The sequence below is a fragment of the Felis catus genome, chromosome C1 (genome assembly GCF_018350175.1).
Source record: "Felis catus isolate Fca126 chromosome C1, F.catus_Fca126_mat1.0, whole genome shotgun sequence".
In the NCBI taxonomy this organism is placed as follows: domain Eukaryota; kingdom Metazoa; phylum Chordata; class Mammalia; order Carnivora; family Felidae; genus Felis; species Felis catus.
Window position 1 is genome coordinate 164,070,308 of NC_058375.1, and position 13,489 is coordinate 164,083,796.

A 13,489-nucleotide genomic window follows, 5' to 3' on the forward strand; every position below is an offset into this window, starting at 1 on the left:
GAAACTTAACAGAAGACCATAGCGGGGCGGGGGGGGGGGGGGGAGTTACAGAAAGTGAAGGAGGCAAACCATAAGAAACTCTGAAATACTGAGAACAAACTGAGGGTGGATGGGGGGTGGGGGAGAGAGGAAAGTGGGTGATGGACATTGAGAAGGGCACCTGTTGGGATGAGCACTGGGTGTTGTATGGAAACCAATTTGACAATAAATCATATAAATAAATAAATAGGTGAAAAAATAAAATAATAAATATCATTCATGAAATAAAATTTTAAAACACACAAAAAAATCAATAGCTCTATCTAATATTTTTTATCTTTGCTTCATGGCAAATATTCTAGATGCAGCAAATTTCCTTTCATTTTACATTGACTTTGGTCAAATTATTAAGAGTGTACCCCAAAGTATCTTCAATTCAGAGCACTAGGGTACATGTTGCATTGTTTAAATTCATCTTTTTACAATGAAGAAAATACTGTCTGCTTATCCTGATTTTGGTTATTCTGCTGAAATCAATATTGTTTTTACTAGTTCAGATTTTAAATCATATTCTGATTTCATATAGGAGTATTCCACAACAACAGTCACATCTTTTCTCTCTGCATTTCTTAGTATTTACAAAGATCTACAGATCAATTTATATAATATATAGTGAATATTCAAACACTGAAAAATGGCAGCAAACATTATCTGATAATATAAAAATATAACACTTGAAACTTCTAGTGAGGTCAACAGCCCTATACGGAATCACATGCCAAACGTGCCAATTTAAGGACTTATCTTGCTTCTAAAATTTATTTCATGGAATGTCATTCACAGGATTATATATACAATATATTACGTGTATAAGCTTATTATTACCTATTTGCAAGAATAACTCAACATTAACAAGAGACAGGACCCATAAAACATAATATGGCCACAAAAGCAAGACTGATTAATTAGGTTATAGTACTTCTCTACTACATGCTCCTGTCCTGTTTCCAGAAATGTCCACATTAACCTATAGCTCAGCATGTCAGCATTTCTTACTCTTTCTTTCAACTGGCGTTAGTGGATTCCTTTGAACCAGTAACATTTGTAGTTAATTGTTAAGTTTTAATACTCGGGGAATTATAACATGCCCTCCCATGTCCCTAATTTCTCAACTGATTTTTCTCAGGATTTAGAAAAACATAAATTTCCTGAGAATTCCAGAAAGGAATTACCACATAGAAATACTGTTCTTGAAAAAGTACACCATTTTCATGAAGCCACTTAAAAATTTCAACACTTGTGTTTGATGGATCTTGATTCTGAACTGTTTTGATGGGATGCTCTTGGATGCAGAGGGATTATCTACTAAACAATAAATTTTTTTTTAAGCTATATATTTTTTTTCTTTTGAGTAGCAAAATGTATGTATCTAGACTTGGGAGTTTTTTAGATAATTAAAGATTAATTCCTAGCTTTATTTTAATAAGTAAATAAATTCTTTTTTTTTTTTTTAATTTTTTTTTCAACCTTTATTTATTTTTGGGACAGAGAGAGACAGAGCATGAATGGGGGAGGGGCAGAGAGAGAGGGAAACACAGAATCGGAAACAGGCTCCAGGCTCTGAGCCATCAGCCCAGAGACCGACGCGGGGCTCGAACTCACGGACCGCGAGATCGTGACCTGGCTGAAGTCGGACGCTTAACCGACTGCGCCACCAGGCGCCCCAGTAAATACTTAAATTCTTAGATTTAAAACTGTCAAGATACTAATTTTCCTAAATAATTTAACTTTTTAATCAATTGATAATTCATGTTCATTGTTACAAATTGCACTTATACAAATTTATAAATTATATTACAAATCCATTCAGAATAAAGAGATGCATCCCTAAGGAAACCACCTTTAATAAAATGTCAAGTAGTAAATACAGTTTATATTCATTTTGTTATTAAAAGAGGAGAGACAGGAGTTGGATAATTTTACACTGATAAAAGTTACTTTTCTATAGGCATTTCAATAATAAAAGTATTTTTAAAGCTATAAATGTATAGTTTAAACTTAAACATCAATGAAGAAGATCAGTTTTTATTACAGTTAGCTTTTGTTCAAAAGTAGTATCCTTTCAGGGGCGCCTGGGTAGCCCAGTTGGTTAAGCATCCTCTCAATTTCGATTTAGGTCATGATCTCACAGTTTGTGAAATCAAGCCCCATGTCAGGCTCCACGCTGATAGTGCAGAGCCTGCTTGGGATTCTCTCTCCCTCTCTCTCTGCCCCCTCCCTGTGCATGCATACGCAGGCTTGCGCACACTCAATCTGTCTCTCAAAATAAATAAACGTTGAAAAAAAAGTAGTATCCTTCTTTTTCCTCTCATTACCAGCACAATCATGAGCAAGCACTGTGCTCCTTACCAACTCACCCTTAACACCTATTGTTCTAAACAAAATGTAATGCAACTCAAGCAAAGCAGCTCTGTTAAGGGCTTGAGTAATAAAGGCCAGGGACTAGTTCCCAGTAACAACAGTATTATAACAAACAACAGTCAAATCAATACAAATTGTGCTCCCTAATTAATGAGTTGGAGCAGCCAACTTATTTTTCTTTAATCATACTGCAAGAAACAAGACATACTGAACTATTCTGCAATATTGACGCCTCTTGAACCATATAGACATTAAAAAATATATAGAGATATATATAGGTTGAACCCTGAACTGAATTTCCCAACTGTCAGACCTAGGTAAAGTATATTTGTGTTGTGATTCCTTCAAGGGCTATTAAAGAAGAAACAAATAGCTTGGCTTGCCTTTTCACAGAGTTTTCCAAGTCTGCTGTTACTCCAAGATTACCCCAAGTTTCTGCTTTCTGGTCATGTGATACCAATGACACTGGGTCGGCTCTTCATCACTTAAAATTTTTTTTTAATTTTCTATTTTTTTCTTTTTTCTTTTGTCTTCTTCCTTGTACTTTTCTACTTTCATCAGAATTTCTCCATTTTGGTACAAGTGGGGTTTGGCTCTGGTCAACTCTATCAGCTCTTCTTTTTATCACATCAGCAAACCAAATCAATCATATCACAACTTATATATTACTGAGAAACATCAGTATTTCCTCATTTTGAATTTCTGGCTGTTCCATAATGCGTGAAACGCAAGAAATACAATAAGATATAATGGCAATATTTCTATGTTTCAAGACCATTAAAAATGCCAATGCAATGTTGACAAATAACTCAAAGAACACTGAAGCAGCTCAAACAAGAAATCCTTTCAGAATTAAAGGTCCTTTATTTTTCAAGTACTTAAAACCCTCAAGACCAGTGTCTTTTATTACCAATTCACAGAAAAAAAAATTTTTAGGTAAGCTCTAAGCCCAACATGGGGTTTGAACTCACGACCCCAAAATCAAAAGGCACATACTCTACCAACCAAGTCAGCCAGGCACCTTCACAGAATAATTTTTGACATTAATCTTAACCTTCATAATTTTTATTAGTTTCATACATAATTGTTACTTATTACATGTTACTCTAAAATACATTGATCATTTGCATTTGATTAAATTTCATTAAATAAGTTTCTACATAACATGCTATTGCTATCAATTATCATTTTCATACTTCAAAAATAATTATACAAAAAAGTATATATAAATTCAAGTCAAACACCAAGTTCAATTCACTTATTAGAGACTATGATATATCAACGTCTAAATATCTAGGACCCTTCATCTCTTATGCTTAGCCCCCTTTCCAAATGTCTGAAGGACACATCTAACTGGCCCCACAAGAGATACGCATGTGATCAGAGCTGCTGATAGAAAATGAAAAAACAATTCTTTCCTTCCCCCTTTCTTCAGCCAGAATACCTGAGAACTGTCCAAAAAACCTAGAACTGACTTTTTTTGGCTCTAATAATCACTGGACACCTACCTTTTTACCCTTCTGCCTCAATTAATCCTCCAATATGATTCATTTACTTGCTTTTCAGCTTCCAACTGACATAGATTCTTAGAACCAAAAAGGTCCATGTAACTACTTTTTCCTGTCAATCATTATTAACTAGTAAAATTATACATAATTTAGCTTCAGCATTAAAATGCTATCTAAAAGCATACTTGTTACTTGGAGAGTCATTACTTATAACTGATAAACATTACTTATTCAATTCTTAATGTATTTGTTTTATATAAATTAATTTTAAATAACTTACTATTTTTTTCTTCTGGGATTTTAAATCATCCAATGCTTCATCTAGAAAACAAGATTTAAATCAAAGCTAAGTCAGATATTAAGATACTTAGATATCTTAAAATAGCATGCCAAATGATATATATTAAGCAACCACAAGAATACTGTCTCATTTTAGGATTTCTCACTGATGCGTACAGATAAAGATTATCTCAATTTTTACACATACATATTTCATATTTTTGCCTATATATTTACAATCAGAGAAAAATCAACTTTACATAGAATAAAACACCTTTCAAAACTTAAAAAGATTTAAACATTTTACCAAATAGGATTTAAATAAATATTCTTGATTTTTAATTAAATTTATAATAAAATTATTATTAATTCATCGAAGTTCTGGGGTAGCAAGCATCTGAATACCCAAATCAAAGTATATTATTTATGTAAAAATTCAAATACAAACTTATAAAAAGATTTTACTGCAATTTCTCCAAAATATTTTAGTTTTTAATATGCTAGCAGACTTATTATTACTAAAGGGGAAAAAGAAGTCTGTTAACATCTTTAAAGAGAATAGTCATCTACAGTTAGTTAAGACCAAGCCAAATATTTATCCCTTAATCCAGAAGTCAGCAAACCTTTTCTACAAAGGACTAGACAGTAAATATTTTAGGCATTACGGGCCAAAAGGCAAAATTGAGTCAGCACGTTTAAGGCATAAGAAAAAACAAACATCCACAAATCCTTATTGATAAAATTCAAATACAATAATAATTGAGTTTAATTTTTTGGTAACATAGGTCTATCAATGAAAAAAAATTATTTTCTTTTGGGTGGGGAGATAACATTTCACTTAATTGAGGTTCAAAATTAGTGTTCCCTAAACAAAACAGATGAACACATGAGTGGGGGAGAAAAGGTAGAGAGGGAAACAAACCATAAGAGACTCAAAGAGAACAAACTGACGGTTGATGGAAAGAGGAGAGTGGGGGATGAGCTAGATGGGTGATGGGTATTATGAGGGCACTTGTTGTAATAGCCAAATTATGAAAATAGCCTAAATGTCCATCAACTGATAAATGAATAAAGAAGATGTGATTTATACGTACAATGGAATACTACTTGGCAATGAGAAAGAATGAAACCCTGCCATTTGCAGCAACATGGATGGAACTGGAAGGTATTATGTTAAGTGAAGTAAGTCAGTCAGAGAAAGACAGATATCATGTTTTCACTCATATGTGAATCTTGAGAAACTTAACAGAAGACCATGGGGGAAAGGAAGGGGGAAAAAATAGTTACAAACAGGCAAACCATAAGAGACTCTTAAATACAGAGAACAAACTGAGGGATGATGGGGGCTGGGGGAGAAGGGAGAGGGGAAAATGGGTGATGGGCATTGAGGAGGGCACTTGTTGGGATGAGCACTGGGTGTTGTATGTAAGCGGTGAATCACGGGAATCTAACCCCAAAACCAAGAGCACACTGTATACACTGTATATTAGCCAACTTGACAATAAATTCTATTGGGGGGGAAAAAAAAAGGAGGGTACTCGTGATGAGCACTGGGTGTTATATGTGAGTAATGAATCACTGAATTCTATTCCAGAAACCAATATTGCACTGTGTGCTCAGTAACTAGAATTTAAACAAAAATTGAAAAGAAAAAAAGAAGTCAGTGTTCCCTATCAAAACTGACTGCAAATGTTAATATGTTAAAGTTGATTTGTGATGAAATCTTACATACTTGATTTTTCAAAATGTTTTTTCAAACAGATAGGTACTGCTAAATATTGAAATCAAACCACAAGCTCATGATTTAATTGAGCATATTCACTGTTTGGAAGGGATTTCAAACAGTGTAGAATTCTTTAATTCTTCTATTGATATTTACCTTATCTTGTCACAACATTGGAAATGAATCACTTCCAATTGAAGATAGGTGGAAGCCCCTCAACTGCACAGTTAAATGGAAAGGAAATATGGAAATTTCCTTTCTACTTGAGTGGGGTATGGAAAACACTGCTGGAACTATAGTTCGAGATCAGATAACATATCTGCTGCAAATTTCTGTGGAAATGGAGATCTTGCTTCTTGTTTTAACTTGTCATAGCCTTTTTTTTTTTTAATTACTTTTTGTCATCACAATGATACCTGTTTTACATCAGTATAGGTTTTGCATATAAGGACTGTTTTGTCTTGCAATCTTAGGTTTAATTCATTAAGAACCATTATCAACTCTGCAGCAAAAGCTAATTTTCCAAATTAGTCAGCATTCCATCACAGTGGTTGAAAATGTTCTTCTCATGCAGAAATATTTCAGTGTAGGCCCTAAGCTCAAAATACCACCATAAAACTTTACCATTGCTGAGCCATCAAAGTGCTGTGGGGCTGGGCAGGTTAAGATATTCAGCTTCTATTTCTGATTAAAGTTCACAAAACTGACAATATTTAAGTTCATGAGAATAAAGTTCCCCATTGACACTACTAATTTAATAACACATGATAGGTTCAACTATGCTCTGCAAAGTATCTGCTATTGCCTAACATGAGGAATAACCATAGAATTTGAACACCTTACAGTTTCACAAGTTTTGTAAATTAATCCAAATAACCCTTTTTTCTGCTTCACACATATTTTTTAGTATAGTTGACACACAGTGTTACATTAGTTTCAGGTGTACAACTTAGTGATTTGACAAGTTTATGTGTTAGGCTATTCACCACAAGTATAGCTATCATCTGTCCCATTATATCGCTATTACGGTATCATTGATTGTATGCTGTGCCTTTTAATACCATGACCTACTCATTCCATAACTAGAGGACTATATTTCCCTCCCCTCTTCACCCATTTTTTCTCAATCCCCCACCCCCCTCTCCTCTGGCAACCATCAATTTGTTCTCTATATTTATAGGTCTGATTCTGCTTTTTGTTTATTCATATTTTTTAGATTCCATTTATGAGTGGAATCATGTTTTTTGTCCTTCTCAGTCTGACTTGTTTCACTTAGCATAATACCCTCTAAGTCCATCCATGTTGTCTCAAATGGCCTTTTTATGGTTATGTAATATTCCATTGTAGATCTACACACACACACACACACACACACACACACACACACACACCCACCACATTTTCCTTATCCATTTGTCTATTGATGAACACTTAGGTTGCTTCTGTAGCTATTGTAAATAATCTTGCAATAAACAGATAAACATAGGAGTACGTATACTTTTTTAAGTTAGGGTCTTCATTTTCTCTGGGTAAATAATGAAATTATTGAAATAATAATAAATAATAATGAAAGAAAGAAAGAAAGAAAGAAAGAAAGAAAGAAAGAAAGAAAGAAAGAAAGAAAGAAAAAGAAAGAATAAATAATAATGAAATTATTAGATCATACGGTATTTCTGTTTTTAATTTTGTGAAGAACCTCCATACTATTCTCCACAGTAGTTGTACCAATTTTCATTCCCACCAAGAGTGCACAAGGGTTGCTTTTTCTCCACGTCCTTGCCAAAACTTGTTTCTTATCCTTTTGATACTAGTCATTCTGCCTGGTGTGAAGTGATATCTCATTGTGGTTTTGATTTGTGTTTCCCTGATGTTGAGCACCTTTTCATTTGTCTGCGGGCCATCTGTATGTCGTCTTTGGGAATATTTTACTACCAATATTATAATACATCTTGGCAGATTCCACTTCAGGTCCTACTGAATTGGTAGTTTTTTAACTTTAAAAATATTCTGTCCTGAAGTTGTTTCACACAGACTTTTCCCAGAAGTTAATTCAGTTACTTCAACCTCAGTACTGACTCCTCAAATAAACTACAACTGAGCAGTATCAGAGCCAACTGGAAGATCACTTGAAATCATTTGCCATGTTTTTAAATTAACTATCTTGCTTCCGATATTCTCAATTCTTCAAGCGATTATTCTTGTCAAAAGGCTACTTACTAATTAAAAAAGTATACTTTCTCTGAACACATTTCTTCAGCTGCTGCAACCAAACACAATTTCATTAATTCACCATTGGTAAATGGCTTTCTCTGCTTCACTAATAAGCCACTCAGAAACTTATTTGGTTGAAGCTTCATTTTCACTTTTTATTTTTATGAAGAAATTCAGCTCTGATGATATATTCCATTTTAAATGTTCCAATTTTTCTGACCATTGCTTTTCTCTGAATTGGGAATATCATAATGAGTAATCAGTATGGTAATGTCAATGTATATTTGTATTCTTTTAGCACAGTTATAATGTCATTGAGTAATAAACACAATGCTTTGCAGTTTGATAACAAAATAATCCACAGTCCACTATGCCCTAAAAATGCAACATTCAAAGTCCAATCTTCTCTTACTGTTTTTATATGATGAGTATGCATTGATAATTTAATAAAAAGAAAACTGTCACAATACATATGGCACTTGAAATGTCGAGTTATAACTGTGTCAGTGTGATTTGTTGTACATCCTGTAACAGTCTGAAGTACTGAGTACCACATACACTCTGTCACAACTACTTAACTCTGAATGAAAGCAGCTACAGACAACATGGAAATCAATGGACAGCGTTTTGCTTTAATAAAAACAAATTTGGATTTCATATAAATGTAATATCACTACATATTATTCTTTTGAATTTTTCAATGATTTAAAACTGCTAAAATCATTCTTAGATCATGACCTGTACAGGTGGTAAGTAGGACTTGACCCACAGGCTATGGTTTGCCAACACTTATTCTATACTAGGTATATAACAAAGGAAATAAAACTAAAGAGAGTAAAAGGCAAAGACACAATCAATAGCTTCAGGCTTAAAAAAATAAATATTATAAGTGACTTTATGCTAAAAAAAAATATGTGCAGGATTGCAAGACAATCTTTTATGAAGTCTATTTTAAATGTACATGTAATACCTATTCAAATGTACAGTAATTCTTTTTATTTATTTTTTTAATCTTTATTTATTTTTGAGAGACAGAGACAGAGCATGAGTGGGGGAGGGGCAGAGAGAGGGAGACACAGAATCCAAAGCAGGCTCCAGGCTCTGAGCTGTCAGTACAGAGCCCAACGTGGGGCTCAAACTCACGAACTGTGAGATCATGACCTGAGCCAAAGTTGGCTGCTCAACTGACTGAGCCACCCAGGTGCCCACAGTAATTCTTTTTAAATAAAAGGATCCATGAAATAAATTTTTAAACCAACCCCTTTATATAATAACCATGTCCTGGTGTGCTTATTTGTAAGATAAAATATTCACGTATTTAATTTCCTTAGAGAAGAGTTTCCAACCACTCTGTTAAAATAAGTTTTCTTATATTTTTCACTAGTTTGTTAGTTCCATGAAGTCAGAGAACATATTTGTTTTAGACTTCTTCTTGTCCTCCTGGCATCTACTATATTACTAAATATCACTGGAAACAACACCATAACCTTAATTTCCTTAATATGATAAAAAGTATCAATATTTTTTAAAACCACAGCAAATATCATCTATAATGGTAAAAATTAAAAGCTGTTCCACTGAAAATCAGAAATTAGACAAGGATATCTGCTGTTCCCACTTAAATCAGACAAAAATAATTCAAAAGGCAAGAAAAATAAAAAAGAATAAGGAATGGAAAAGAATAACCAGTGTCATCAGTCCACATGTATATAACACTTTGCAATTTTCATATGCTTTGGCAGATAGTTTCTCTTCATACTCACAATAGCTTGCCAAAACAAATATTTCATGTTAATGATGTTGTTAATATAGGTTTCCATTTTACAAATTAGGAAACTGATGTTCAAAGAACTAAAACTTGTCTGTAAGACAAAAAGATGGCTGGAGCAAAAGTGAAAAAAAAAAAAAAAAAGTGGAGAGAGATGAAGTCAGAGGAATGGGCATAAGCCGGAAAGTAGGGGTAAAGAATTCAGATTTACTCTGGCAGCCATCAGAGAATTTTAAGACAAGAGAACTGATCTGTACCTCAAAAAGAGACTAGTGAGGAAGCCATTGCAACGGTACAAGTAGGAGATAATAATGACCTGAATTAGGACAGTAGTAGTGGTAAAGCAGGTTAGAAGTGGTCAGATTCAAGATAATTGTGGAGGTAGAGATGATTAAGACTTTGAAGGAGAGAGAGGAATGCATGGTAGATTAAAGGGAGTATGGGGTCAGGATAGGGTTTTCCCCTCCAGCTGACCGTATGGAGGCAGGATGATACACCAATAGAGACAATCCAACAGCAACAGATAATGCAGAAGAGGATAACTTCAGGAAGAGATAACGGCAAGTGCAAAGTTCTCGAGATGGCCAGAGTATCTAGAACCCAAAACATAAACGGAGGGCTTAACCAGAAATGGATCACACTCAGTCTTCCAGACTACCACTGAAGGATGACAACATAACTGAAGGAGAAACAGATGAAGCCAACTTGATACATTTGGTAGTAGAGGCAGCTCTCCTCTGTTTACATCTATTTTCTCCATAAAGTGAGACTATCACGTGAGAGTGGCCAGGTGGATTTTGTTTGTTTGTATGTGGGATTTTGTTTGTAGATTTTGAATTTTTATTTGGTTGGTTGATTGGTCGGCTTTATTTTGATTTGATTTTTGTTTTTTTGCAGAGAGGCAGGTATTAGTGATTTGAAGAGAAATACAATCTCAAAAAATGCTCTCAAAGAGAAAAAAGTGAATTTTCTAGGGAACTATAAAATAGGACTGTGTAGCAGTACTGAATACATATTTAAATAATTTTAGCTTTTCTGATGCAGGGATAGATTAAGCATATAGAAGTTTTTGCCAGTCATAGATTAAGCATATTATTGTATTTAAACAAGGTGCAGTTTTTGCCAGACAAGTAGGATGGGAAAGACGGACAAAAGAGTCAAGGGTATCTGCAAGGAAGGGTCACTAGACTAGACCAGAGAACCTAAACTGGGCTGAAGAGAAGTCATAAGTGAGGAGGGCCATATATCCGTATGAATCTTCTTTGGATCTTGAGTCAAACAAAACATATTTAATATTTTATGATATTAAAAATTTTTTAGATATAATATTATGTTCCTGAATGATAATATATTACATAATGTATTTTTAAAGCCTATTATGGATAGATATAACTAGGATCTACTTCAAAATAATACAGTAGGTAGAAAAGTGGGTGGAGGTAAAAATGACACAAGACTGACCATCAATTGGTGATTGTTAACATTGTGTGACAGGTATATGAGAACTTATTATTCACCCTACTTTTGTATAGGTAATTATGCATATGAAATTTCCCAAAATTAGAAGTTAAAACAAGAAAAAAGAAGTCACATATAAAGTTCATTTATAACAAAATTTGCCTATCTTTGTTTATAACTCATATTTTTAAGACCGGAAAATCTTTAAAATCTGTACACAGACAGGGGCGCCTGGGTGGCGCAGTCGGTTAAGCATCCGACTTCAGCCAGGTCACGATCTCGCGGTCCGGGAGTTCGAGCCCCGCGTCAGGCTCTGGGCTGATGGCTCAGAGCCTGGAGCCTGTTTCCGATTCTGTGTCTCCCTCTCTCTCTGCCCCTCCCCCATTCATGCTCTGTCTCTCTCTGTCCCAAAAAAATAAATAAACTTTGAAAAAAAAAAAATTAAAAATAAAATAAAATAAAATCTGTACACAGATTACAGAAGGAGATATTACCATAAGTTGCATGTTTCCATAAAAACAAAAGCCTAGGAGCTGTGAGGTTAAAGAGAATGGTGCAGGGGCGCCTGGGTGGCTCAGTCGGTTAAGTGTCCAACTTCGAATCTGGTCATGATCTCACACTCGTAAGTTGGAGCCCCGCGTCGGGCTCTGTGCTGACAGCTCAGACCCTGGAGCCTTGCTTTGGATTCTGTGTCTCCCTGTCTCTCTGTCCCTCCCCCACTCACACTCTGTCTCTCTCTCCCAAAATACGTAAACATAATAATAATAAAAAAAAATTTTTAAAGAGAATGATGTGACAAAAGTGTTGTATAAAAATTAACAAGTAATTTCTCTTGATTTAAAGAAAGAAATTATTTGCATAAAAAATATTCTAAATGAAGAAGACAAAAATAACACAAATGAAAAAAACAGAACAACGTTGATCATACAAAATGCTTGATAGTAAACAACTCTTCAATATTTACCACATTGTCATTTCAATATACATTTCACAACATGCCATTCAATTAGAAACCAATGCACAAGAAGATAGAGTTTTTTTGTAATGTATTTATAAAAATATAGAAATTAAACTTACTATTTCTTTCTGTTCTCTTGGAAAAGAAGAAAATAAGTACTGTTCTTATGCTCCAGATGCTACGGAGGAAGCAAAATTCAGAAAGAAAAACCATCATTAGGATAAGTAAATTAAAAGCCTTATAAAATGAAAAGAAATACACATTTCCAATTAGAGTTCAGTATATTGCTTCCCTTTCTATTTTGAAAATCAGAAAGTACTCCTTTCTTTCAGTGACCATCAAAGGTCTACCTCTGCTTTCAAAGAAGGAGTTCTCAATCTAAAATCCATGCACCTTCTGAGGATGCCCCAAAATTGTGAAATTACCTTTGTGTGCATAAGTGTATCCCTCTGGAGAGACCATTGTGTTCATCATTCTCAAAGAGGTTTATGAAGTCCCCAAAAGAAAACAAATTATAGATTTCTTCTTCTTAAGTAAGTATCAACCCCCAAAATTTGTCCATTCCCAGGTACTGAGGGAAAAGCACGTTTTACAACTCCAGCACACTGTACAAATGTAAGTTGTTACTCCTCCTCTATTATTTCACATTGGAAGGATCTTCTCTACTAAACAGAATAAGCTATCTGAAAGAAAAAGAAAACTTACCTTCAAATAAATATTTGATAAGTAAACTTGGCTAGACACCTCCTTTCAAAGATTTTATGAGGAGAATTCTTTAGGACTTACATTAGAATAAGACCTCAGATGATATTAAAAGGGAATCAAAGAATGATACTAATCACAAACTTGCTAAGATCATCTCTTAAATTCAATGTAAATATAGCAAAATACCTCTTTCTCCATGGAACATGGCAGAATAAGCATATAAACATTATTCACAATTTCATAAAAAAAATACATTGTATCTGGATTTACGTGACCTCTTCACTCTGAAATACATCATTGCTATTCCTGGGAGTTCGCCTGCAAGGTAAGTCACCAGTGAACCCTGTCTCCTGGTAGCCACACCTTTACGTAGTCCTCTCTTACCGGTGTTGTTCTGTGTAACTAACAGAATATGGTGGAAGTGACAGTATGTCACTTCAAGATTAGGTTATAAAGGACTGCAGCTTCCACGTTAGGCC

General features: G+C 34.3%; 1 protein-coding gene across 4 annotated transcripts in view; it reads right to left on the minus strand.

The window, feature by feature from the left end:
• Positions 1-13,489, minus strand: part of LNPK (lunapark, ER junction formation factor) — a 75,062-nt gene that overhangs the window by 40,960 nt on the left and 20,613 nt on the right. For all 4 annotated transcript variants that reach the window (XM_045033976.1, XM_003990886.5, XM_045033978.1 and 1 more), the window contains 2 exons: positions 12,425-12,483; positions 4,189-4,229 (listed from right to left, as the gene is read on the minus strand). In XM_045033976.1, coding sequence (XP_044889911.1) covers positions 4,189-4,229; positions 12,425-12,483 — 100 coding nt within the window. The remainder of the gene's footprint in view (positions 1-4,188; positions 4,230-12,424; positions 12,484-13,489) is intronic.